Source organism: Lithobates pipiens, unplaced genomic scaffold (genome assembly GCF_037356315.1).
Source record: "Lithobates pipiens isolate NorthernLeopardFrog02 unplaced genomic scaffold, aLitPip1_a1.2 Scaffold_18, whole genome shotgun sequence".
Taxonomy (NCBI): Eukaryota; Metazoa; Chordata; class Amphibia; order Anura; family Ranidae; genus Lithobates; species Lithobates pipiens.
This window is the reverse complement of record NW_027507758.1, coordinates 618,744,464-618,771,054: the sequence shown is the minus strand read 5'-3', so window position 1 is coordinate 618,771,054 and position 26,591 is coordinate 618,744,464. Positions and strand designations below refer to the sequence as shown.

The following is a 26,591-nucleotide window of genomic DNA, read 5'->3' as shown; positions in this document are numbered from 1 at the left end:
CTACCACTGAATACCAATTAATGAGTTCTGACTCTTATCCACTTGTCGACCGCCTAATGTACATTTACGCCGGCACTTTAGGTGGTTATACCTGGATGATATAGCGATTCTGTTTCATGTAAAAGCCATCCTAGCGGCTAATTAACTACAGGATGGCTTTTTACAGGTGGTGGGAGGGGAGAGTCCTCCCCTCCGTTGCCTCTCTGGATTTTACCATTCCACCGGCGAGCCCAGAACGGCCCCGATCATCTCCATGGTCTACGAAACCGGAAACGGCAAGTTTTTTGTCACTTCCAGTTTCTGCGGGATGTAAACAAGTAATTTTTGACCTGTAAAAAGCATCTGATCAAACCCATCAGATGCTTTTAAGGCAGATAAGAGATCTGGGATCTGATAGACTCCAGATGTCTCAGTAGAGAAGACATATCACAGTTTAGTGCCATTAAAAATTAATATTTACATTCCTTGCAATAGCAATAAAAAAGATAAAAAAAAAAAAAAAAGTAAAGGGACAGTGTAAAAATAAAAAAGTTAATTAAAAACCACTTCCGGACCACCCACCATCATTATACGTTGGTACTTTGAAGAGGAATATCGTTGTTATGGCAGCAGCTAGCTACCATAACCCCGGTATTCTCTTCTTCTGCTTCAAGATAAAAGTGGTCTCCCTGGTAGAATCTGCCGCAAGATCACTTCTATCGGCGGAGGGAGAGGGGCCCCCCCTTCCGCCATGCCCTGGTGCCCCCCGCCACTTACCAGAGCCGTCGGCAGCGGCGGAGGCGATCGGATCCTCTCCTTAGCCTGACATGGAGACGAATGAGGAGAAGATGGCCACTCATCTCCATATCATTGCAGTGTGGAAGAGACGTTAAAACGTCGCTTCCGCCCATAGTTGTTAAAGGGCCATTTTTATTTTATTTTTGCATTTTTTTTAAATGACACATTTTATTTTTTTTATTGCATTTTAGTGTAAATATGAGATCTGAGGACTTTTTGACCCCAAATCGCATATTTAAGAGGACCTGTCATGCTTTTTTTTCTATTACAATACAGTATATACACATAATATGTATTCTCTTTTGTTACACCCATTTCCTACCAGGTGGACATTTTATATCTGAGGACTTGATTGGAGCACAGACTTTTACATGGTGATAATAATGTGATAACATCCTCAGACTTTGGAACCTTAAACAGAAAGTGATAATGAGGGAGGAGTCAATAACCCAATGATGGAGGTCTTCAGGATCAGTCCAGTCTTCATCTTGGTTGTTCTCCCCCCATCCTCACTCTCTGACCTCTGGTGGGGCTCAGCCCCGCTGTTATTCATGACTAAATCATGGACTAAATAAGGAAGTGCAGGACTTCTTGTGTTGGGAAGATGGCAATGAGTGATAGAGGGGGGAGGGGACACTCGTCCTATAATCCCCTCATCACTGTCACTCCTATAAAAGACGGTTCTCGTTGTTTCCTCACTCTCTGACTAAGGTCCATGAATAAAGAAATGATCTGGTAGGAGATCAGAGGACCCATTTACTAGTTACCTTGAGGGGGGAATTGTAAGATCCTCAGAGACAAAGCTGCCTGATGTGGGCGGAGTCCTGGTTTAGGGGAACCAATCAGCTCATGTCTAGTAATAATCTTTGTATTTCTATTTTAGTAGATGGACGGGAGATGAGGAAAACCTCAGAGGATTGTCTCACTTTGTCTCCAGACTGTAAAGTAGAAGATGAGGACATCACACAGTATAGTCCAGGAGAAAACCCGACTACCTCAAATGTCCATCCGGCACCACACAGTGTAGATGGACCATCGTATTCCTCTTATCCTGAGGAACCTCAGACTGTGAGGGACGGGGCCGTCCTTCCAAACGATAAGAGGTTTTCCTGTACCGAGTGCGGGAAGTGTTTCCATTTCAAATTCAATCTCAATGAGCATAAAAGATCTCACACAGGTGAGAAGCCACATACATGTCCTGTGTGCGGGAAATGTTTTTCATATAAGTCCAATCTTTATAACCATCAGAGATCTCACATGGGCGAGAAGCCATATCCCTGTCCTAAGTGTGAGGAATGTTTTGTACAAAAATCAGAACTTGTCATACATCAGAGATCTCACACAAGGGAAAAGTCGTATTCCTGTCCTGAGTGCGGGAAATGTTTTTCATTGAAGTCCAATCTTTCCAGACATCAGAGATTGCATGCAAGTGAGAAGCCGTATTCCTGTTCTGAGTGCGGGAAAGGTGTTGTAAATAAATCCGAACTTGTCACACATCAGAGGTCCCACACGGGGGAAAAGCCGTATTCCTGTCCTGAGTGCGGGAAATGTTTTTCTCAGAAATCCCATCTTTACAGACATCAGAGATTGCACACAGGTGAGAAGCCGTATTCCTGTTCTGAGTGCGGGAAATGTTTTGCACAAAAATCAGATCTTGCCACACATCAAAGGTCTCACACGGGGGTAAAACCATACTCTTGTTCTGGGTGCGGGAAGTGTTTTTCACACAAGTCCTCTTATTACACACATCAGAAATCTCACACAGAGGGATAAGCCACTTTGCTGTCCTGAGAGAAGGAATTGTTCCTCGCTGAAGTCCTGTCTTCCTGTACATCAGGGATCCCACACAACCCTCGAGGTGTATTAGTGCCTTGAGTGCGGGAAATGTCTTTTATATGAATGTTGCTGGACATCACAGCTCTCATGTGGGGAAGAAGCACACCCTGATATACACCTCAGATATACTCCATGGCTGATCTTCATCATGTAAGAAACAGTTGATAAGGAGATCAGAGATCACCAAAGACATGGATGAAGTGTTGTACCGTGTTGGCTATTGATAGCAGTAGAAAAATAAAAATGGAGTCATTCCCTTTCATTGGCTGAGTACATTTCGTGGTGTTAACATTCACAAACACTTAGAAGGTCTATTTTAAAATAATTAGTTGGACGAATGTGAAAAGCATTTGTCAGCCAGGACGAATATTGGATGTATATCATTTCCTATGATCATTGGCTCCATCTAATGGTCATAATATGGTATTGTGCTATTTTTTCTGATTGAGGAGTTGACAATTATTGGAAATCGTATTAATAAAAGAAAAAACAGGTAACACTTGCCATGGCTAGTAAATGCTTGTCACATTCACCCAACAAATGTTTCTATAGATGTAGCGCTACCTCTGCAGGAGCCGCTAAATCTTGAGTCCCCCTATTCCTGTACAGCCAGGCAAAACACATTTCCAACAAGAAATCAGTCCATGGGCTTGTTTTTTTAATTTTGTTGGGTGAAAAACAACTTGGATAGGGTATAGGGATTATGGGATGCGCAACTTGACTTGAAGAAGAACAGATGAAGACAATATTCCTTCTCTATGTACGTAAAAATGAAGATCCTGGACTGTACTCTCTCCGGAATATTCCCCGTCTCTATGGATCAGTGGCAAAGTTCTTTACCAACCAGGAGCTTTCAGTCCCCTTTAGTGAAATAACACAAAGTCCCAAACTTGTAGGCAGGAGTATCGTGTCTGTCCTCAGTAGAACCTCACACAGTTCTGACGCTCGCAGATACTACCAGCCCACCTGGCTGCTCTGAAGAATGGCCCAGGACACAGGATTGGGATTTATCACAATACTGTCCCTCAAAAGTATGCTTCATCTGGCAGCCTTTCCCCATGTATCCCCCTGGGTGTGCTGAGGTACTCTGTCTACACTACACTGTCTTTTGATTCCTGTTGCCCTGGGCAAGACTTCTGTTCATGCCTCCTACTGTGCAGATCCTCCCTTGCCAGCCAGGATGTCTTCTGCACAAGACCCAAAGGTAACGTAAATACCTCTCTTAGGCTTCCTCTCCTTCCTTTCTTTAGCTCCTGCCTGGAGGCGGAGTCCTTAGCCCCGGGTCCCCTTCCAGGCCTCACGACAGAAACCTCAGCACTCAACTTTCCGACCGACTCCCCTGCTGCTCAGGCGCCACTATATTTAGTGGCTGGTCCAGCACTTTCTGCCTGAGGACTGCCTTAAGGACCTCTTACCCTACAGGGATATGCAATTAGCGGACCTCCAGCTGTTGCAAAACTACAAGTCCCATCATGCCTCTGGGTGACATGCTTGCGGCTGTCAGTCTTGCTATGCCTCATGCGAATGGTAGTTCTGCAACAGCTGGAGATCCGCTAATTGCATATCTCTTCCCTACGCCCAATAATTTCCAGAAACTTCTCCAAGCTTCTAGAACCAGGGGGAGGTACCAGAGACCTGCCGAACAAAGAAAATCCCAAATTTCAGTTTCTCCCCAGAAAAGCATTAGAGGTGAAATCTTTCAATGGGGACACTAGTTCTGGTGACCTGTGGTCCCCAGGGAATTCCTCTAATTTTCAGGGATTTATTCTCGCTTCCTGTTTGACTATGGGGCAGGAACTGAAGGGAAACAAATGATGAAAAAAAAAAATCTAACGGGTTATAACCCTACCTCACTCTATCCAAAATGTAAAAAAAAAATTGCCTATAGTTCCACTTTAATACTACTTTAACCACTTCCTTACCACGCTATAGCTGAACGAGGGCTACAGACGGCATGTTGTTTCGGGAGGGCATCTATGGATGTCCTCCCAGAACCACACCCCATGGGGTGTGCATCTGGCATGCTCTGTGATAGCTGTGTCCTCCGGACACAGCTGATCACAGCTTGTGGTAAAGGACCAATCACAGTGGCCCTTTACCATGTGATCAGCTGTGTCCAATCACAGCTGATCACAATGTCAACAGACTTGCCAGCTATCGGCAGTACTTTCCTCACACGCTGTGACAGCACAAGAAAAGCAGAGCCGGTAACCGACCAAGTGTCATAGGGCCCTGAACATCAGTGCTGCCCATCAATGCCACTTCATCAGTGCCTATTAGTGCTGCCTATCGTTGCTCAACAGCGCACATCACTAAAGGAGAAAAATGACTTGTTTGCAAAATTGAATAACAGAAACTAAACATTTCTACATTTTCCTTCTTTTCTCGTTTTGTTTTGCGGAAAATAAAAAAACAGTGGTGATTAAATACCACCAAATGCAAGCTCTATCTGTTTAAAAAAATGATAAAAATGTCATATGAGGACAGTGTTGCATGACCGCGATAGCCGTAAAAGCTGAAAATTTGTCTGGTCAAGAAGGGGCTAAAAGTGCCCAGTAAGCAAGTGGTTAAATGGTGTTACAAGTATCAATTTTGCTGTAGCACACACAAATAGTGAAAAAAAAAATTGCATAGATTCCCCCCACAAAAATACCAGACCCTTTGTGTTTTGTATACATTTTAAGGGGGATCCTCCCATTTAAAAAAAAAAAAAAAAAAAAAAAAAAAAGCATGAGGTCCGTCCATACCAGACTCCTAACCCAGGCATAGAGCCTGGCTGGCCAGGACAAGGGGGAGGATTGCGAGCCATACCGGGGCCACTTGTCCTCCACATGAAGGGGGCCTTGCCAGAGGGAACCCACTTCTGGCAAATCACTGTGTCCCCATGTTGATGAGGGCAAGGGCTTCTTCCTTGCAAACCTGACCAGTGGTTGTAGCGACCCACGGGCAGAAGGCTTAAAGCCTTCTTTAAAAATAGGGGGTCTCCTGGATCCCACCCCCCACATAAGCGTTTATGTGGTACATAGTACCCAATAGTACTGCTAGCCAAATGATAGCTCCCTGAGGGGTAGGGATGGTGGTTATATCGTGGTCCATATATGGTCATTGGCCATATTTGAGCATTGACATGTAGCGCCGCCTCCTGAAGAGCACGTGCTATGTGTTTTTCAAATTTAAGGTTACACCTGAACTGCAGTTTGATTTGGGTACAATTTGGACTTCAGCATCAGTCTCACTGGGCTATGAGATGTTCAGCCTGACCACAGGCATGGAATGATGGTATGGTCGGGTGCTTAAGTTACTCTCTCTCGGAGCCCGCCCAGTGGGAGTGTCACTCTTGCTGTGCTTTCTGGGAGAGGGTATTTAAGATGCAGAGGTCTCTGGGTTCCGGTCCAGAAGGATGTACTGACTTCATGGTCTGGTCCTTCTGACCAGCCCCAGGAAGGCTATGGCCTGGGGTGCGGATCCACCCAATCTTATTGTCTCGGGGCTGGCTAGCCCGAGGCAAGGAAACTAAAGGAGGATTCTGAGGTGTTTGGGTGCCGTCTGATCCCATTTTAAGAGACTGTTCATTGTCTACGTTTTTGGAAATAAAATCCATTTAAGTGGATCTGTTGTCAGTCTCTCAAGTTACTGGGCCATCTACCACGGGACACCCCTAGACGTGAAGTGAAGAGAAAGAAGGCAACGGTAAGCCCAATCTAACCAGCAGCTCCTTCTGGGGTTAGTGCTACAGACATCACTGCTATTCTTGCCTCTTTCCTTACACGGAATGGATTTTTAACTGATGTTAGCAGTGGGTGCAAGCACCCAGTTCTTCTTCAGGAGCCAGTGACAATGGGAAGCTGTCATGTATAGAAGCAGTAGTAATATTGCTTCTATATACAATATGGTGCGTGGCTCCCACCGAGCCGGAGTCCGGAACAGCCAATGAGTGTTTTAAACCATCAGCTCATCTTCCCCCCTCTCACAACTAAACCAGGACCTCGTGCCTCGTAGTCAGTGTAGTACCTTTTGGCTAAGATCAAGTGTAGTATCTGTTCTTATCAGTTGCCAAAGGAGGCTCTGTACCATGCCTATTCGAGAGTTTGGTCAGCACTTTCCGATGGCGTATTTAGCATCCGGAAGGACGGTTTCGGTAGGGGCCACGTCGTGCCGCCCGACAGTAAACTGGGGGCTGATACATGGTTGAGTCTGCGCTGTCTAGAAGAGTGCTCCTGGTGAGCATGGGTGCTGCTATTGGTCCGATCCAGAGGGTCGAGTACCTGGCCTTCTGGCCTGGATTGGGGTAGTTCTAGCCCCGGACAGTCTTTCGGGAGGGAACACTGGTTCCTCTTTTCTGGGTGGGGAGGATCGGTTAGTACTTCCCGAATGTAATTAGGTAGGAGTGATGGGAGGGACGGTGGAGCCTGATGGCAAAGGGCTCTCACCAAGCTTCCTGATCTTCATGCCTTCCTGCCTGGGGTGGGGGCTGCTGTGGTCCGGACCGTGGGTCAGGGCGGTCTTGAAAGCCTATGGAGTATGTGCCCCTGGAGTGGCAGTCCAGGGGTGCCTAAAAGTCACTGTGAGTGAGGGTCACATTGATTTTGGGCACCAAGGTCACTGCACCAATAGCACGCTTTTTTTAGCACCTGCCTCTTGGGCCGGGCCTTTTGGCTGGGACCAGAGGAATTTTTTATTCCTGGCCGGAGGGCCTGGTCATTGTTTTACACAATGGCCACCTTTTCACTCTCCTCTCCACTATCCCTTCCCCACTTTATTTATTTATTTTCCTGTGTGTTTGTCACGTCTTGTTTTGTCACTTTGCACGTTTGCTGTGATGAGTAGGGTCACAGGTCCCAGGGCCTGTCCTGAAAGTCTGGGGAGGGGGTGGACATGGCCTTCTGGCTTAGTTCGCCCTCTTCCTTAGGGTTGGGGTCTCCCTTCGGGGGAGCCTCACCTAGTATTTGGGTGGGTCTGTTTCGGCAGACCTTCCAAAGAATGGGGTCTGCCTGGTTTCGGCCAGAAAGACCAAGTTTTAAGTGTCCTTGTCCCTGTCAGGAGCCTAACTCCCTGGGGGATTCAGGACAAGGCCCTCTGATTTTTGAGGGCTTGTGTACCCGTCTGCACTTTTTTGTGTCACTCTTTATGTGTGTGCACATTTTTTATGCACCGGGTGAGTTTTTGAGTGTGTTTTGCACACCACAGGCTTTCAAAAAAATTTTTTAAAAAAAAGTAGTTCCTTACACTGGTGACCAATAAGGGGATTCTTCTCCCATATCAGTGGTCAGTGTAGTGGCCCTTTACATTGGTGACCAATGTGAGACGGACCCCCTTATATCAGTGGTCAGTGTAATGGTCCCTTACATTGGTGACCAATTGGAGAAGGATTCCCTTATATCACTGGTCAGTGTAGTGGTGCCTTACATTGGTGACCAATGGGGGAAGGACCCCCTTATGTCAGTGTAGTGGTCCCTTACATTGATGACCAATGGGAGAAGGACCCCCTTATGTCAGTGTAGTGGTCCCTTACATTGATGACCAATGGGAGAAGGACCCCCTTATGTCAGTGGGAGAAGGACATTCTTACATCATTATCAGTGGGAAGACTGCTCTTCCTACAGATCACTGTTACCAGTTTTTACTGAGAGAGAAATTGTTCATTGCTCAAGGAACCACAAGAAACCTTTGGAAGAACCCTGGCTGAGAAAGGCTGGACTAGGCAGTAATATACTCCTATCCTCCTTGGTGGGAGTGGAGATGACTCATCTATAAGGAAATACAGTACATACACACACAGCACAGGGCCGTGTTCACACTATGGGGTTGATTTACTAAAACTGCAGAGTGCAATGTCTGATGCACTTGGTAGCCAATCAGCTTCTAACTTCAGTTTCTTCGGTTATACTTTGACAAAAAAAAAAAAAAAACTGCAAGCTGATTGGTTTCTATGTAGTGCTGCACCAGATTTTGCGTTCTCCAGTTTCGGTAAATCAACCCCAATGAGATCTCTTTCTCAGGACGGCAGTTCCTCTGAGCTCCACAAGGTGGTGATCTCACTTCTACCCAGGCAGGAAGTCTCTATGGAAGGCCGGAAGTGATGTCAGGTACAGACAGGAAGCTCCTGGTGAGAGGTGAGTCGGGAGGAAGTAAAGAGAAGACATTGCTGGAACTGGCAGTAGAGGAGGTAATAAGATCTTATTTTCTATTTACACCCAGTAACCCCCCCCGTCATGTCCGTCCTCTTCCTCCATAGTCACTGCGATGTCTTTTATCTCCAGCAGATGATGATAGACACATATATAGTGTGGAGACCTAGATTAACCCCTTCAGGGGCAGAACATTTCCCCACTTACAGGGCCGAAACATTCTCTTCATTTTGGAGTTAAAGTGGAAGTCCATGCAAAAACGAAAATCCCTGCATCTACAGAACACCACGGATCTAACACTAACCTCTCTATCTCTGTACAGAATAAACGAGTATACATACCTTTCTGGAAGCCGATCTGACCCTCTCTGACCGGATCCCACGCTGGCAGAGACGGATGACAACGAAACGGGACAATGGAAGCCCCATAGTAAGTCTATGGGTGACGTCACTTCCTGTTAATTTCACAGCCGTTGTCCTCTGCAGAGCTCCCGCCTCTGGAGATCGGGTCAGATCGGCTTCCAAAAAGGTATGTATACACATCTTTTCTTTACAGGGATAGAGAGGTTAGTGTTAGATCCGTGATGGTGATAGATGCAGGGGTTTTAGATTTTGCACAGACTTCCACTTTAAATGATAATATCTACAGTTACCTGTGTAATAGATATAGATATATTATCATATCTCCTGAGCAGGTAAATGGATTTATCAAACATTTAGTTATGATTATCAAAACATGTATTCTGATTAAGCAGAGATGCACTTTTTTTATTTATTTTTTTACATTTTGAGATGGGGATGAGGGTCACCTACTAACAAACGTATGTAGGCATAGGACACGCCCCCTTAAAGGAGAATTAACCAAAAAAAAGGTTAAATAAATCCACAAGAATTTTTTTTTTTTTTACCACTACTATTCCTTTATATTGGCTTTTAAAAAGTACAAATGCAGCAATTTAGAAATCGGATGAAAGGTTTAGCACTGGGGAACACTTTTGGATAGATAAAAAGTGCATTTTATATGCAACTATATAGATCAGACCAAAATTAGGGACAAATGATGGGGGAGAGAGGGACATTGCTCCAAATCGAGGGCTTTTTTTCAGCAGGAACTAGGGGGATCTCAGTTCCAATACCTCTGGCTCAGGTCTTCTGCTCCCCGCTCACCACTATCACTTGATAACACCGAAGTCCAGCTTCTGCATCTACAAGTGATAGCTTATCTCCCAGTAGCTCCTACAGGTCAGATCCCACTGAGTGCTGGACAGGGACAAGGGAGATATAGAACAGTTGCCCAGGTTTCAGTGCAGTCATGGGCAGGAGAGGGTGCGGGGTAGGTTGCACCCTCTGTGGTCTCCATTTTTTTCCTGGTGACCAGTTGTTGATGCTCCTACTGCATAATCTCCCATGCAAGTCACTGAGAAGACGGAGACACATTGATGGGGGTGGAGAAGGGCACATAGATGGGGGATGGAGAAGGTCGCGTAGATGGGGCCGGAGAAGGTCGCGTAGATGGGGATGGAGAAGGTCATGTAGATGGTGGGGCGGAGAAGCTCACGTAGATTGGGACGGAGAAGGTCATGTAGATGGGCGGCGGAGAAGGTCACGTAGATGGGCGGCGGAGAAGGTCACGTAGATGGGCAGCGGAGAAGGTCACGTAGATGGGGACGGAGAAGGTCACGTAGATGGGGACGGAGAAGGTCGCGTAGATGGGGACGGAGAAGGGCACGTAGATGGGGGTGGAGAAGGTCACGTAGATGGGGACGGAGAAGGTCACGTAGATGGGGACGGAGAAGGTCACGTAGATGGGGACGGAGAAGGTCAAGTAGATGGGGGGCGGAGAAGGTCACGTAGATGGGGGGTGGAGAAGGTCACGTAGATGGGGGGGCGGAAAAGGTCACGTAGATGGGGGGGCGGAGAAGGTCACGTAGATGGGGGGGCGGAGAAGGTCACGTAGATGGGGGGCGGAGAAGGTCACGTAGATGGGGGGCGGAGAAGGTCACGTAGATGGGGGGTGGAGAAGGTCACGTAGATGGGGGCGGAGAAGGTTACGTAGATGGGGGCGGAGAAGGTTACGTAGATGGGGGCGGAGAAGGTTACGTAGATGGGGGCGGAGAAGGTTACGTAGATGGGGGACGGAGAAGGGCACTTAGATGAGCACGGAGAAGGGCACGTAGATGGGGGGTGGAGAAGGGCATGTAGATGAGGATGGGGAAGGTCACGTAGATGGGGGGTGGAGAAGGGCACATAGAGGCTATTTTTTAAATAACAAATATGTCATACTTACCTGCTCTGCACAAGGGTTTTGAACAGAGTGGCCCTGATCCTCATCTTGTGGGGTCCCCTGTGGGCACTCCTGGCTCCTCCTCTTCGAGAGCCGATTGGAGAGCCGCTTCCCATGGGTCACTCATGCGGGCGTGCTCCCGTGTTCTGCTGCTGCATCCATTGACACAGACAGCAGGACTCGGCCCCACCGCTCTGCTCTCGTTTTACTGGATTTGATTGACAGCAGTGGGAGCCAATAGCTCCCGCTGCTATCAATCTATCCATTGAGGACCCGAAACAGCATCTGGAGCTGGTGTGCTCGTCCTTGTTGCTGAAACAATCAGGTTCAGGTAAGAAAAAGGGGGCCTGTGGAGGGAGCTGCAGCACAGAAGGTTTTTCACCTTCATGCATTCTAGGTGAAAAACACTGAAGGTTTACAACTCCTTTAACTTTAGTGTGTGTATTTACTGAAAGCTAGTGTTAGATAAACTGTTGCACTAATATATATTTTATTCTCTAGGGTGTCTGCTTTCAGAAAATATCAAATGTTTTCAGGCCTTAGAGCTGCATGATTAATCCTGTGAAAAAAAGCAATTGAACCTCAACTGCGCAAATTCCGCGACATGTGAAAAAGACAGAAAAAAACAAAAAAAGCTGCTCCCTGGGAAAGTGAAAAAAAAAACACCTTAATGGATAATAACAGTAATTAAGGGGCGCTCTAGAATAATCTAAATGTGAAAGATTAATCAACCAATATCAATAACAAAGTGGCATTGGTACGAAATAATTAGAACAGTAATCTAATCACCATACACAAAAAAAATATAATATCAATATATGAAATAAACTAAAAATTGGTGAGCCACCAATCATAGGATAAAGTCCCAATAAACGTGTCTCTACATGTAAAAATTCTGAAGATCCAAGTGTGGAAACAAATAATATAATTGTGGTATAGCGGCAGATCCAAAAGGCTTGCGACTCCCTCCACCAAGCAAACAGCAATACACCACTTGTGAAGATGCAAGTCCAAACTGCTTACCAGATTCGTTTGACCACTTTAATTAAAAAGTACGTCAAACAGCGCCTGTACAGGTAATGCCTGCTCATATGGATACTGATGGAAAGGACAATGGATAATACGTCCCCCTTCACAGACTCAGGCGGTATATATGAAAAAATAATACAAAAGGATCCATAGCGTAATACTGACTTTAATAAAAAAAATATAAAAACAGACAGCCAAATGGCTCCTTACGTGGTTGTGTGCCTGGCCCGGCACTGGGGCTGCTCGCCTTGACAGAAAAGCTCGCTCTCTGACCGAATGAAAAGGTCCTTCCGCATTCGCTATTGGCGTGCGTTCCACGCCTTCAGACCGACAAACCAGAGGGCCGGAAGTGGCGTTGAAAAGCGTGACCAGGTACCGCTCCGACGTACAGTTCGTTGTTAACGTCCTCAGGAAGTGTACCAGGTCACTCGTAATTAGCACTTATATCGAATCCTTGTAAGGCTAGGGCGAATAGAGGAGCAGGTCGTGTGCAGCCTCAGTACCGCCCAGGCAACACAATGAACATATGCCATCACTACCATTCATGTCCATAATGTGTAACATGCCAAAAATAGAACGCATATACATTTTTCATTTAAAAAAATAAAAAACATATGATAATTATTCTTGAAAAATAATAAGATGACAAATTAATAATCATCATAAACAACAAAATTCCAGCACAAAATCATGGACAATAAATTAGTGCAAAAATAAAAATAATAAATCAATAAATAAGTCACTGAAATAAAATATTAAAAAAATATATACTAGACTTCCTAAAATAAGAAAAGAAAAATTCATATATATATAAATAATCCAACCCTAAACCAAAGCAGATGAATATAAATATATACAAGCACCTACACTAAGGTGGCGCTTGCATATACGTGAAGGCGGAAAAAGCCCTGGAAATTCCACCAGAACTTAATCCAAAAAATTCAGAAAAAATATAAAATTAGACAACCAGGTATAAATATATATTGAAAAACTAAAAATAAATGTATTAAAGGAAATGAAAAAGAAGAGAGGGGAGAAGCAAGAACATGGAAAAAGGCCTTAATTCATAAACCTCCATAAAAAAAGGAGGGACAGGGAAAACAATTTCCAAACTGTTTCTAATCCATTAATCATTGGATAAGAAACAATTTAGATCAAGTTCAATATTCATTCCCAATGGTTGCAAGGTTTGTAATTTGTAAATCCATCTAGTTTCGTTTTTTTCGAAATTTCTCTTCTCATATGCGTTCCTCTCCAGTGTCTCGTAATTTTATCAATACCATAAAACCTGCACAGTGAATAATCACTATTATGGTACTGCATAAAATGTCTCGACACGCTATGGTTGGGAAAACTTTTCTTTATATTTGCAAGATGCTCATTAATTCTAGTTTTTAATTGTCTAGTTGTGCGGCCTACATATTGCAAAGAACACGGACATGTCAATACGTATGTTATGTGATCTGAATTGCAGGTAATGAGAGGTTTTATCTTAAATTCTTCTCCCGTCACACATGACACAAAATTGAGCATTTTTTTAGGTGTCCCGGGTCCCCTTGTAATTTTACGCACGACATCTAGTACAGAGATGGAAACCAGAACCATCCAAAAAAGTTACCAACCTTCCTTGGGGGATCTGGTACATTTCGGGCTAACCGATTTCTTTTTTTGTTTACAATTTTTATTATGAATAAGGTCAAAGTACAAAAAGTTACAGTAGCATGAATAGTGTAAATACCGATATACAGTGAAGTGAAGATATACAATGATAATTCAATGTTGCTTATTTGATAACATTTCTAGTGTCAGAAATAACAGATTAGAGAAGGAGTCACAAAGGTATTGGTAGAGAATGGCCTGTGTCAATGCTTGAGAGAGAGAGAGAAAAAGCAATAAAAACATTGATGATATTATCTCTGCAATGAGGCTTCCCATAATGACCATTTTTTCTGGTAAATATGCATAGTGTCATACAACGTGTGGTGAATTCTCTCTGACAACTTAATGCTGGACATACGGTTGAGAACCTGAGGCCATGGGACTACTGATGCGCGCCAGTTAATGGCAATGGACCAATGAATAGAGCTAAACAAAGTATGTATAAGTCTGGAACTTGCAAGTGGGATGTCTTGTATAGGAAAGAATAATAGACACATCTGGGGGGTTAGAGGGATTGGTCTACCCAAGATACGCTCAGTCAACAGCTTGGCATTGTGCCAAATGTCATTAATGAGGGGGCAATCCCAGAAGATGTGAAGCAATGTCCCATGTGTGGGGCAACCTCTAAAACAAAGTGGTGACGTAGAAGGGTAAAAAGAGTTGAGTTTGGAGGGGGTGAGATACCACCTATAGAGCAGTTTAGTGGCGGATTCTCTGATCGTGGTAGTTTTGGTGGATTTGTGTAAGTTCTCAAAAATGGTGTCCCATTGTTCAGGAGAGAATGAAGTGTTTAAGTCTGCTTCCCATTTGAGCATGGGGTGTGATGTCATTGGCATGTCGAATTCATTCAGGTATTTGTAGATTTTGGAAATTAGTCCCTTCGCTCTTGGAGTGGAAATACAAATCTACTCAAACAGAGATGGGGAGTTATGAAGGGTCAGGGAATAGTATTTTTGGTAGAATTGTTTTATCCTCCAAAACATTACTTGATCTGTAGGAGCAAGATTGTATTTTAGTTGTAGATCAGAGAAGGAGTAAAAAATATTATTTTGAATAAAAGCCTTCAAGTGGGTTAGATTATGATGTTTCCATATGGACAGTGAGATACGGAGACAATCTGAAGGAGTGAAATGGGGATCTCCTAAAAAGGAGGCTAGTAGTGGGGGGGCAGAGGACAAATTGAATTTAGTATTATGTCTGTACCACAATTGTAATGTATGTGTCACAAGAATGTTCAAAGATCTTATTTTCTGAGGCAAGATGGACTTGGACCATAATAGTCCTTGGAGGTGGTATGGGAGGACTGATTGTTCCTCGAACAGGAGCCAAGGGATTACGGAGGAAGAGGCATACCATTGTGCAAGCTGAGTAAGCCTAGCTGACAGGTAGTACAGCCATAGATTGGGTATACCGAGACCTCCCTTCAGTTGGGGCCTGAACATTAAGGAATAGCTGAATCTGGGCTAACCGATTTCTAAGGCCTGGGGGCCCTCCTATAATGCATGATTCATCGTTAAGAATCTAGATTGCAATTATTTCCAACTCGCGATCTTAACAAAGCATTTTCCCGATTCTATGCAGAGTTCTCTGCTCAAGCCGACAGCTGTCAAAAAACAAAACAAATAAGGCAGTCTGCCAAGTTTCACAACATTCCTCAGCAGCTGAGCTAATTATAAGGCAACTCTCACACTGGGGTGGTGCCGGCGTTAGCGGTAAATCGGCACTAGTTTTAGCTAGCGGGGGTGCCTGTATATGGCCCCTGCGGCTCTCCAGTCACAGCAAACTGTACTTCACATTAGTCATGGAAAATGCCTATAAATTTGTGTGTTGAACCCCAACTCTATACGGGGCTCGTTCAGACGCGTGGCAAGGACTGCCGCTCCTATGAAAAGCCATCCACACTCAATTCCCTTTTCCATTGTGTTTGACAGGTGGTGAGGAAGTGAAATATCACCTGCCTGTTTTTTACTTTTTCCAACATGCCACAATCTCATGCATTAGCACGTGGTTGATGGGTGTTTCCATAGACCTGCGTTCGTCATCTTCAGGCGCTTTAATGACCTCCAAAAAGCAACTTGCTGTATAATTTTGTCAGACGGGTGCTAAAACCTCAGCTCAACCACCTGGTTTTACCCCCCCGAATGAGTCCTATGATGTACTCTTGCTCTCCAGCTCTTTATTGAAATCTCATTACAATTTTTTTTTTTAATTGTCTTTGCGTTGTCTTACATTCAGTTATTTCCTCTTTGTTGCTTTTTTTATTTTAAATGTTATTGTTTACTTTTACCAAAATGTTGACTTTTTGGAATTTCTTAGGTTATTATTGAAGGCCTTTCTTCCAATAGGAGTTGTTGGCACAGTGATCACATAGTCCAGTCTGTAAATTCCCCCCGGCAGGAGCGGGGAGAGAAAAGCCACATGTGATACAGACTTCTGTGCAAGGTATGTTTTTATCAATGAGTAATTGTTTTACCCCCCCCCCCATCCATTATTGTTCCATCCCTGTGAACTACTGCCTACTGCTCTTCATCACCCCCTGCTGGTCTTTATTGTTCTCCCTCTAAACCCCCCCCCCCCCGGCTTTTGTTATTCTGCACCAACCCCCTGCTGGCACCCCTATTGTTGAACCCCCTGGCCTCTATTGTTCTCACTGAAATCTTCCCACTGTTTACTCTGTGTGTGTGTGTGTGTATGTATATGTGTGTGTGTGTATGTGTGTATATATATATATATATATATATATATGTATGTGTGTGTGTATATATATACATTTTTGGAGCACGTTTTGTTTACATGGGCACATAAATCAAAGACCAACAACAAAAGAAATATACTGACCATACAAAGCAAAAGGCTACTCAGTTTTATCAGCCACCTTAAATTGATTATTAAAGTGGTTGTAAACCCTTACAGCCTATGACAGTGATGGCGAACCTTGGCACCCCTGATGTTTTGGAACTACATTTCCCATGATGCTCAAGGACTCTGCAGTGTGGTTGAGCATCATTTGAAATGTAGTTCCAAAACATCTGGAGTGCCAAGGTTTGCCATCACTGGCCTATGATAAAGCTTACCTGTAGGTACTGGAAATATCTCCTAAACCTGCACAGTTTAAGAGATATTTACCATATACGCTTGTGCCGATGTCACGGCGCATGCGCACTGAAGAAAGGGCACGTTTGTCCTATTTCTAAAGGGCCCATGCCGTGACCACCGTCTCCCGTGTGAATGCGCGGGAGTGACGCTACACGACTCCGGCCAGTCGCAGAGCCGGAGTCCACGGCCCCGGAAGGAAGAGGGGTAAAGATGGACGGTGCCACCAGCGGAGGCCTTGGGGACATCACGGGCTTCGTTTGCAGGTAAGTGCAACATAATGGGCTAGTATGCGATACACACTAGCCCATTATGCTTTTACTTTGCAGGGAAAAAAAGAGGAAGTAAAACCCATCAGGATTTACTTCCTTTTTAAAATAATTCCCTCTTGGGTTTTCTATAATTCTCTAACGAAGAACAACGATATTGGCCATAATTGTAAAACTCTTTATTTCCTCCACAGGTTAATCTTCTGAAAATCATTAATTCTAGAAAATACTTTTTTGGATTGTTTTCCACATGAGAATTTTTTCGAACTTTGATTCTGACCTGATAAAAAAAAATTCTGCTCGTTCATGTGACCTTGGTGCTCATCGTGATCATCTTGTTGGGAATTACCAGCGTTCGGGGGGCTTCATCCATCACAGACTGGGACAAACACATGTAGCAGTGATAACGCCGTGTTTTACCATCGGGAGTCGTAGATAAAACCATCAATCAGTATGCCTTCTTGTATCGTGGAAAACTGCAATTCTCATTGGAGAAAAAAAGAACTCAATGTCATTTTCCACGTGTTCCCGAAAGACAAGGTCCGTATCAAACAATGGCTTATGAACACCGGACAGTTTGATGAGAGTAACATAGACGAGGCCGTTTCTAGGATCTGGCTGAGTAAAGCCAATAATTCATATCGAATATGCTCAAAACATTTCTCATTCGACAAGTACGAAAATCTAGGCGGTAAATTGTCATTGAAGAAAGATGCTTTCCCAAGTATATTTAAAAAATTGCAACCTGTTACTGAAGTAAGTGAAGACGAGGAAAGAAAGAAGAGGCTTTGCACAGAATATAATCGAGTTTTGACCTCCTCTTTGTCTGATCAACCTTCTTGCCTCCACACCGGTCAAAATGAAGGTCCGTCTCTCCATTCTGCAGGTTCTTCCGCACAAGCTGGGATTTCATCCTTTCCTCCTTCGGATGATCCTATGTCGGGGGTAGCCCATGTTACCGAATCCTCAAATGTGCCAGAAAATCCTCAATCATCTTCTTCTTTTTTAAGTTTTTTTAGGTCCATGAAAAGACACAGATCGTCCAAAGGTGTCATGACTGATTTTCCGAGAGAAACCAAGGACAAAAGAATTGGAACTTTCCCGTTTCATGGTACTAAAAACAAAAAAATTCAGCACAGTCCAGTCACAGCCGATGTTGGAATTCAGTGTAATTTAAAGTCGAAAGAAGGGGTATTATCCCAAACAAAGGTTATTACGAGCTCCCTGAAAAAAGAAAATGTTGAAGAACTCATCTCAGATGGAATGACTCCAAGTTCAACTTTCAGAAGTGGACAGAAAGAGTCATCCTTTGCTATCGAAATTGATGATCATGATGTATCGTACTATCCCCCTAACGAATCCTCTTTAGAATCTGAGGACAGCATCTCCAGTACTCCACGTGTAGACAAGGTTTATACTCCTTTTGGTAGCCAAACAGCACCGTCGACCGCGTCCGGTTCTGATTACGGGAAGGAAAGAAAATTCCTTATTTTTGAGAGCTGTCTAGATAATCTTTTGACAATGGTACGCTGTAATTCTAACAATTGCAATGCTTCTCTTGCTCAAGTTGAAAAAAAACTATGTGGGTCTTGCCTGACGGTGTATGCCAGGTGTAGGAACGGTCATCGCTCTCTGCTGTGGGAAAGTCAACCCAAAATCAGAAACGCTCCAGTGGGCGATGTTCTCATATCAAGTGCTGCTCTATGCAGTGGTTCCAATTTTCTAAAAATCGAAAGTTTTCTCAAACTCTTAGGGATGGTCTCAATTAGCAAAACAACGTTTTACGAACATCAGAAAAAACATTTGTTCCCTGCCATCGATTACCATTGGAAATTAAACCAACAAAATATCATCTCTCAGCTCTCCGGACAAGTGGTCTGTCTGTCTGGTGATGGCCAATGTGATAGCTCCGGATACAATGCAAAATATTGTACCTATTCCTTTATGGAAGCTGAGACCCAAAAAATTGTTGGGTTTGGTCTTCAACAGCATACGCCAGGGTCAAGTTCAGTTCAGGCTTCAGAGGGCAAGGCTTTTGAGAAGGCACTGAACGAAATAAAACAAAAAGGCCTCAATGTAAGAATTGTATGTACAGACCGGCATGTCGCAATTAGAAAGATAATCCGTGAAAAATATCCCAAAATTTTACACCGGTACGGGGTCCAGCATATGGCAAAATCTATCGGGGCCAAGATTAATGCCGCCAGTAAAAAAAAAGGATGTGAAGAGTTGGCACCTTGGATTCCATCCATAAAAAATCATTTATGGTGGGCATCTGCGAATTGTGAGGGCAACCCTACAGTGCTTAGGGAACAGTGGTGTTCTTTATTGTTCCATGTGATAAATGTCCATCGATGGGATGGATGTGAACATTACAAAGAATGTAATCATCTTCCCATAAGTGAAACCTCAAACCTCACCAGGAACTGGCTGAGAGATGGGTCACGTGCCTACAAGGAGCTCCATGAAATCGTTCTAAAAAAGACATGGCTTGGAGACATAGAAAGAATGTCTATGTTGTGCCACCCTGGCCATCCGGAAATTTTTCATAGTACTGCTCTGAAGTACAAACCAAAAAGAAACCACTTTTGTATCGATGCCATGGTAGCCAGGACACAACTCTCTATTCTAGAGCACAATTCTAATGTAGGGGAAAAACAATCTGTGCCAAGCAAAAGTTACCCATCAGAAAGTGGATGGTACAGAAGTCAAAACGGTAAGGAAAGAGGGCAGTGGGTTTTAAGGGTTGTGTATGAAGCACATCGGCAAAACTTTGTCTACAACATATACAACCACATTTTTAATGCTCTACAGCTGCAGTTATGATCTCGGTATCAAATTTTACATCTGGTGGTTTTCAGGTAAAAGTGATCCAAGCGGCTCTACAGCCTCCCAATCACTTGTAGGCTTCATGTACACTAGCCTACACTGGCAGCTCTTAAACGTGAATTTAGGAGCTTTTGGCGTTTTCTTGCCAAGGCTCCTGAACTCAACTCCATAAAGGGCTATGTGTCCATATACAGTAGGGTTGTCCCAATACCACTTTTTTTTAAGACCGATTACAAGTACTGATACTTTTTTTTTTTCAAGTACTCGCTGATACCGATTACCGATATCTTTTTTTTTTTTATATGTCATGTGACAGTGGCACTAATACGCATCACTGATGATGCGTGGACTGGGTCAGTAGTATTTTTTTTTTTTTTTTTTTTACAATTTTTTTTTTTTTTTTGAAAACTGACAATTTTATTAATTGCAAAAAGAAAAACGAGGGACAATTTTTAATTTTTTACAATTTTTTTTTTGTTTTTTTACAATGTTTTCTCTTTTTTTTGAGGGGGAATGGACGGTGTCCGGTGTTTTTTTATTTTATTTATTTTTTTATTATTTTTACAATATTTATCCTTTTAAATATTTATTACAATTCCTTTTTTTTTATCAGCCCTGTTTGGGGGTCTTTGGTGAGATATGAGGGGTCTAAACAGACCCCTGACATCTCCCCTTTGAGACAGACAAAGGGACTGAGGACACACATTCCCCAGTCTTTTTTTTTTTTTTCTCTGTAGCCTCAACTGCACTGAAGATGAATGGAGAGGAGACAGAGGCTCCTCTCTATTCATAAACTGAAGCATCGTAAACACAGTTTACGATGCTCAGTTATGAATGGACAGAGTCAGTGATCACTGACTCTATTCATTCGGGAAAAGGAAGGAGCCGGTAAATGACAGATTTATAAGCTCCTTCCTTCGCTCTCCATCCTGAAAGATCCGGGACAAAATGGGCGGATGAGCATGGGGGGGGGCAGAAGCATGGAGGGGGGAGCTGAGTACGGAAGGGGGAGCTGAGTATGGAGGGGGGGCAGGAGCACAGAGAAGGGAACAGAGCACAGGGTGGGAGGGCGGAGGAGCCTGGAGGAGGACACAGAGGGGAAATGGAGGAGTGTTAAGATACAGAATATCTTGAGTCTGGCGTTCCCCCTATATTGAACTGTGTATTGAATGTGTTCTTAGGAGTCTGGAGTTCCCCCTTATAATATGTTCTCAACTACTTCAGTATTAAGCAATGTTGCGAAATGTGATGTGCGAGATGTGTTGCTAAGTGATGTCTGGACTAGTTTGGCTGTACGTTGGCTCTTTTCTGGGAAAGAGCTATCATAATAAAAAGTCCCGTTTTGGATGACCCCTCATGTGTCACTATAAGATTGATGAAGTATGACAATATAATCTAGAGGTCAGGATGACCATATGTAATGTAGCAATAATTAGTTAAAGATGACTTGTGCTTTGGAATCATGCCATACATAGACAAACGTTCTGCAAGCCAGGTATACAGGGAGAGTCAGGAGGTGATTGGTGCGGGGGTGGGGTGAGTTTCAAACACTGATCCCCCTGTATAGATTTCAATGCAGCAGCTGAAAGCTGCATGGGGGGGATAAGCGTCTTTCAGCTGCTTTATTGAAATCTATACAGGGGGATTGGCGCTTGTAACTCCCCCCCCACCACCGCACCGATCACCCCCTGACTGCCCAAGCATCGGGCTAATTTGCGCAAGTACAAGTACTCGCACAAATGCTTGGAATCGGGACAACCCTAATGTACAGAGTTTAGGAGATGCTGCCGCATTTAGGTGACCTTCAATCTCTCTCTCTCTCCTGAACGCGGAAGAATTTGTATTCAGAATAGGAACGTTTTTGACCGCCGGCCGTGGGAAAAACGCCAAACGGGGCAAAATTGCTCTGTGCTTTTGCTGCATTTTCCTGCGGCCGCAGTATATGTAGGCCAGTGTACATAAAGCCTTACAGGGCTCAGAAGCAGTTGGATCTGCTGCCTGCAGAAGAATGGGAGGAACTTATGTAATCATTTTGATATTTTTTGGTTTTTAAAATGGTTCCAACTATTCTGTTTGAGAGAAAACAAATTGAATAGAAAATTCTTTGTTACAAAAAAACAACAACATAGTGCGGCTTTTAAAAATGTTGTAATCCTCGAGTTGTAGTAGGATTTTTCTAATACTATTCGATGTCTTGTTGTAATCAAATTAATATAGCAAAATGTAATGTATTGATTGTTATCTTTAAAAATAAAAAATATGTAACGTCAATACATTCATGTTTTAAAATAAAAATACGTATGCATTATATATTATGGTTGCTGGGTGACAAGAAATTAGAATACGAAAATAGAGTACCACATCCCAGTTCTATAAGAGAAAAAGGGGCAGGCGGGACTTTTAAGGTACCAAGAAAAGCAAGCAAATTGAAAAAATATAAATTTTATTTAAACAATTCTTTAAAATCGCAGTAAACTTTTACAAGAATCACGTATTTCTTAGGACAGATACAACCACTTCTTACTCTACATGTTTCGCTCACAAGAGCTTCTTCAGGAATTTTTTTTTGAGAAGTGTCGCGTGAAGTATTTATATACTATAAAAGAAACAACAATTTGTATATGGATATGCTTGAAATTGCAATTTCAAGCATATCCATTTACAATTGTTGTTTCTTTCATAGAATATAATACTTCATGCTACACTTCTCCAAAAACTCCTGAAGAAGCTCCTGTGAGCGAAACATGTAGAGTAAGAAGTGGTTGTCTATGTCCTAAGAAATACGTGATTCTTGTAAAAGTTTACTGCGATTTTAAAGAATTGTTTAAATAAAATTGATATTTTTTCAATTTGTTTGCTTTTCTTGCTACCTTAAATGTCCCGCCTGCCCCTTTTTCCATTTTTTTTCATGTATGCATTATACTTTATATCGGTTGCTGTGCCCTCCCTCCCCCCTCCGCTCCACAGGTGCTGTTTTACACTCCGAAATTCATAAGCAGGTAAGAAGCACACCGTTTTGAACCTGACTCCAGGTAGACCGGACTAGCCAAGAAGTCAATGTCACTGCCTCCATCGCCAAGATTGACACCTTGTAGCCCCGTTGTCTATTATGGATTTTAAGGGGAACCCTTATGCTGAAAAAACAAAGTCCATACCAGACCCTTATCCGAGCACGCAGCCCAGCCGGTCAGGAAATGGGGTGGGGACGAGCGATCTAACCCCCCTCCCCACCTGAGCCGTACCAGGTCGCATGCCCTCAACATGGGGGGGGGGGGTGGGTGCTTTGGGGAAGGGGGGGCTAGTAAAAGAGCTGAAAGAAGATAGCATTGCAGCCCGGCAGAAGAACCGAAGAGTGGGAGAAGTCGGAAGAAGAAGACCCCCAAAGTCGGAAGAAGACCCCCGGTCGGCGGTGACAACGAACAATAAAGCCAGGCTCATCCGCTAGCAAAAGACCAGAAGATAGCAGAGGAGCCCGGCGAGAAAACCCCCGTATTTGGAAGAAGACCCCCGCAGCTTACTAATAAACTACTTTAAAAACCAGTGTTGTGTTTTTTATTTACACTCCCCCCCCCCGTGTGAATGGGGGCTCCTGGATTCCGATAAGCCCCCCACCCGCAGACCCCAACAACCAATGGTCAGGGTTGTCGGGAAGAGGCCCTTGTCCTCATCAACATGGGGAAAAGGTGCTTTGGGGAGGGGGGGCCGCAGGACCAGGACATCAGGAATGACCTTTATTTGAGATCTCACACAAAATATATACAGCGGGGTGACTAAAACCTAACCTAATTAGCATGAGCTAATTGTCTAATCAACACTGGACTCCTTCATTCAATTGCAGGTTAATTAGCACAAACAACAATAGGTGAAATACCCTTTAGAATCCGTGTCAAGCCAGACTAGACTCATTCGCATTCAGTCCCCTCCAAGAGCCTCGGTCCCAGCTAGGTCTGTCACAGCCACTATTTGTGATTGAAGACCATAACTGCACTGGCCAGCTCGCAAAGCCGACAGAGCAGTTAAAGTGGTTGTAAACCCTTTACAACCACTTTAACCTACAGGCAAGCCTAGTTTAAGGCTTACCGGTAGGTGCTGGTAATATCTCCCAGGCCTGCACTGTCTAGGGGATATTTGCAAATCGCCGTACGGGCGATTTCTTCTGCGCATGCGCCGGAGTTAGAAAGGGCACACTGTTAAAGTCGCGCGACGTCACGCAACTCCGGCCAGTCACAGAGCCGGAGTTCTTGGCCCCCAGAAGGAAGAGGGGTGAAGAATGGACACTCGTTACTAGCGAGGAAGATGGGGACATTGCGGGCTTCTCCTGCAGGTAAGTGTCACATAATGGGCTACTATGATACTATTACCTTTGCAGGGAAACAAAGAGGAAGTAACACCCATCACGGTTTACTTCCTCTTTAACAACACGGCATCCCTCTCTGGATGTCTCTGCTCCGTCCATCTATCTGTGGCCTTCTCATTACAGTTTCCACTCTGCACCACTAGGGGAATCTGAATCACAGCAATACTGTATGGCATGAAAAAAGGGGGGGGGGGGTACTCTCACGCTATCACTATAGGTGAAGGTGAGTTATTATTATACAGGATTTATATAGCGCCAACAGTTTGCGCAGTGCTTTACAACATGGGGGCAGACAGTACACTTACAATATAATTCAATACAGGAGGAATCAGAGGGTCCTGCTTGTTAGAGCTTACAATCTAGAAGGGAGGGTCAAGTGGAACAAAAGGTTTATTTAGTTTGGGGGATGAGCCGACGGAGAAAATGAAAATACAGTAAAAATTTGGGATTGCGAGCATAAATCATTCCGGAAACATGCTTGTAATCCAAAGCACTTGTATATCAAAGCGAATTTCCCCATAAGGATTAACGGAAACTCAGATGATTCGTTCCACAACTATTTATTCATAAATCCTTCAGTTTATAGTCCATATAAAAAGATTATAGCACTGTGATAAGTGTGTAACCATAAAACGTCCTTCCACAAATGGAAGCCTCCATAAGAGATTAGAATAAAAATCCAGCAGGAGCTCCAGAGTATAAAAGAGAAGAGAGACGCCTTTAATGCCCCGTACACATGGTCGAAAAGTCAGATCAGATTATGTTGTCGGAAAATCCGATCGTGTATGGGCTCTAGTGGACTTTTTCCATCAGAATTTCTGACGGAAAAGGTTTGAGAGCTGGACATAAAATTTTCCGACAACAAAATCCGATCGGACTATTTCCGATCGTGTGCATAGAATTCCGATGCACAAAGTGCCACGCATGCTCAGAATAAATTTGGGGACGAAAGCTATTGGCTACTGGCCTCTTCGTAGCCACGTTGTACGTTTTATACGTCACCTCGTTTTGAACGAACGGATTTTCCAACAACTTTGCGCGACCATGTGTATGCAAGACAAGTTTCGGCCAAAATCCATCGGAAAAAATCAGACGGATTTTGTGGTCGGAATGTCCGACCGTGTGTATGGGGCATAAGTGTAGCGATATGGTTACATTTAATGAAGGTACAACATTTAGCAAGCCACATGGTTGATGATTAAAAGAGGCACATCTCAGTATGCAGGCATCTGGGGTAAAGCTATCACACATAGACCGTCTTCCACATCGCCGGCACTCACCGCTGTCAGTCTGCAATCTGACCAGGAAGACTACCCTGCAGTAGAGTGATCTGAAAAAAAGGCTTAAAGCACTTGTGGAGCACAGCGTGGAAGGGACGACGTTGATGGCGGCGCGGAGGATGATCTATGTGGACAGCTTTACCCCGGATGCCTGCATACGTGGATGTGCCTCTTGAGTTTCTAAATGTTGTACCTTCAATAAATGTAACTATATTGCTACACTTAGAGGTGCCTCTCTTCTCTTTTATACTCTGTTGTGACGTGAAACTACTTTTATATCAAGACATCGCTTGTATATCAAGTAAAAATGTATTTAAAAATTTTGCTTGTCTTGCAAAATGCTCTCAAACCAAGTTAATCTCAAACCAAGGATTTACTGTACAGTTGTTAGGTGTGGGTAGGGTAGGCTTCTCTGAAGAGGAGGGTTTTCAGGGATCATCTAAAAGCTAATAGAGTAGGAGATAATCGGACAGATTGGGGTAAGGAGTTCCAAAGGATTGGAGAGGCTCTGGAAAAGTCCTGGAGGGGAGCATGGGAGGTGGTGACGAGGGAACTAGAGAGCAGGAGGTCTTGAGAGGAACGAAAGAGAATGAGTAGGTTGGTATTTAGACTAGGCTAGTGATGTAGCTGGGGGCTAAATTGTGGATGGCTTTGTAAGTAGTTGTTAGTATTTTTAATTGAATTTGTTGGGTGAGCAGAAGCCAGTGGAGGGATTGACAGAGAGGAGTAGCAGACACAGAGCAATTGGTAAGGTGGATGAGTCTGGCAGCAGCATTCATGATGGATTGAAGAGGGGGTAGACTATGTAGAGGTAAGCCAATGAGAAGGGAGTTGCAGTAGTCGAGGTGAGAGATGACCAGCGAGTGAATTAAGAGCTTTGTTGTGTCATTGGTTAGAAAGGGACGTGAGGTTAGAGGGGCGCATTGGTTAGAATTAGTGATACGTGAGGAGACGGAAGGCGTAAGCTCAGGGGTAGAGAAATAGACTTGGATGACGTCAGCGTAGAGGTGGTATTGGAAGCCATGGGAGGCTATCAGCTGAGGCAGGGAGG

At 44.0% G+C, this 26,591-nt stretch overlaps 2 protein-coding genes across 2 annotated transcripts in view; both read left to right on the top strand.

The window, feature by feature from the left end:
* LOC143986846 (uncharacterized) overlaps window positions 1-26,591 on the top strand; it is a 124,695-nt gene that overhangs the window by 46,965 nt on the left and 51,139 nt on the right. Inside the window, exons 16-17 of the mRNA XM_077485255.1 lie at window positions 1,661-2,547; window positions 9,211-9,269. Coding sequence (XP_077341381.1) covers window positions 1,661-2,547; window positions 9,211-9,269 — 946 coding nt within the window. The remainder of the gene's footprint in view (window positions 1-1,660; window positions 2,548-9,210; window positions 9,270-26,591) is intronic.
* LOC143989420 (uncharacterized) lies at window positions 8,714-20,252 on the top strand. Its single transcript, XM_077489542.1, has 3 exons — window positions 8,714-8,779; window positions 16,029-16,154; window positions 17,269-20,252. The coding sequence occupies exon 3, from the start codon at window positions 17,528-17,530 to the stop codon at window positions 19,898-19,900; it is 2,373 nt and encodes a 790-aa protein (XP_077345668.1). The 5' UTR covers window positions 8,714-8,779; window positions 16,029-16,154; window positions 17,269-17,527; the 3' UTR covers window positions 19,901-20,252.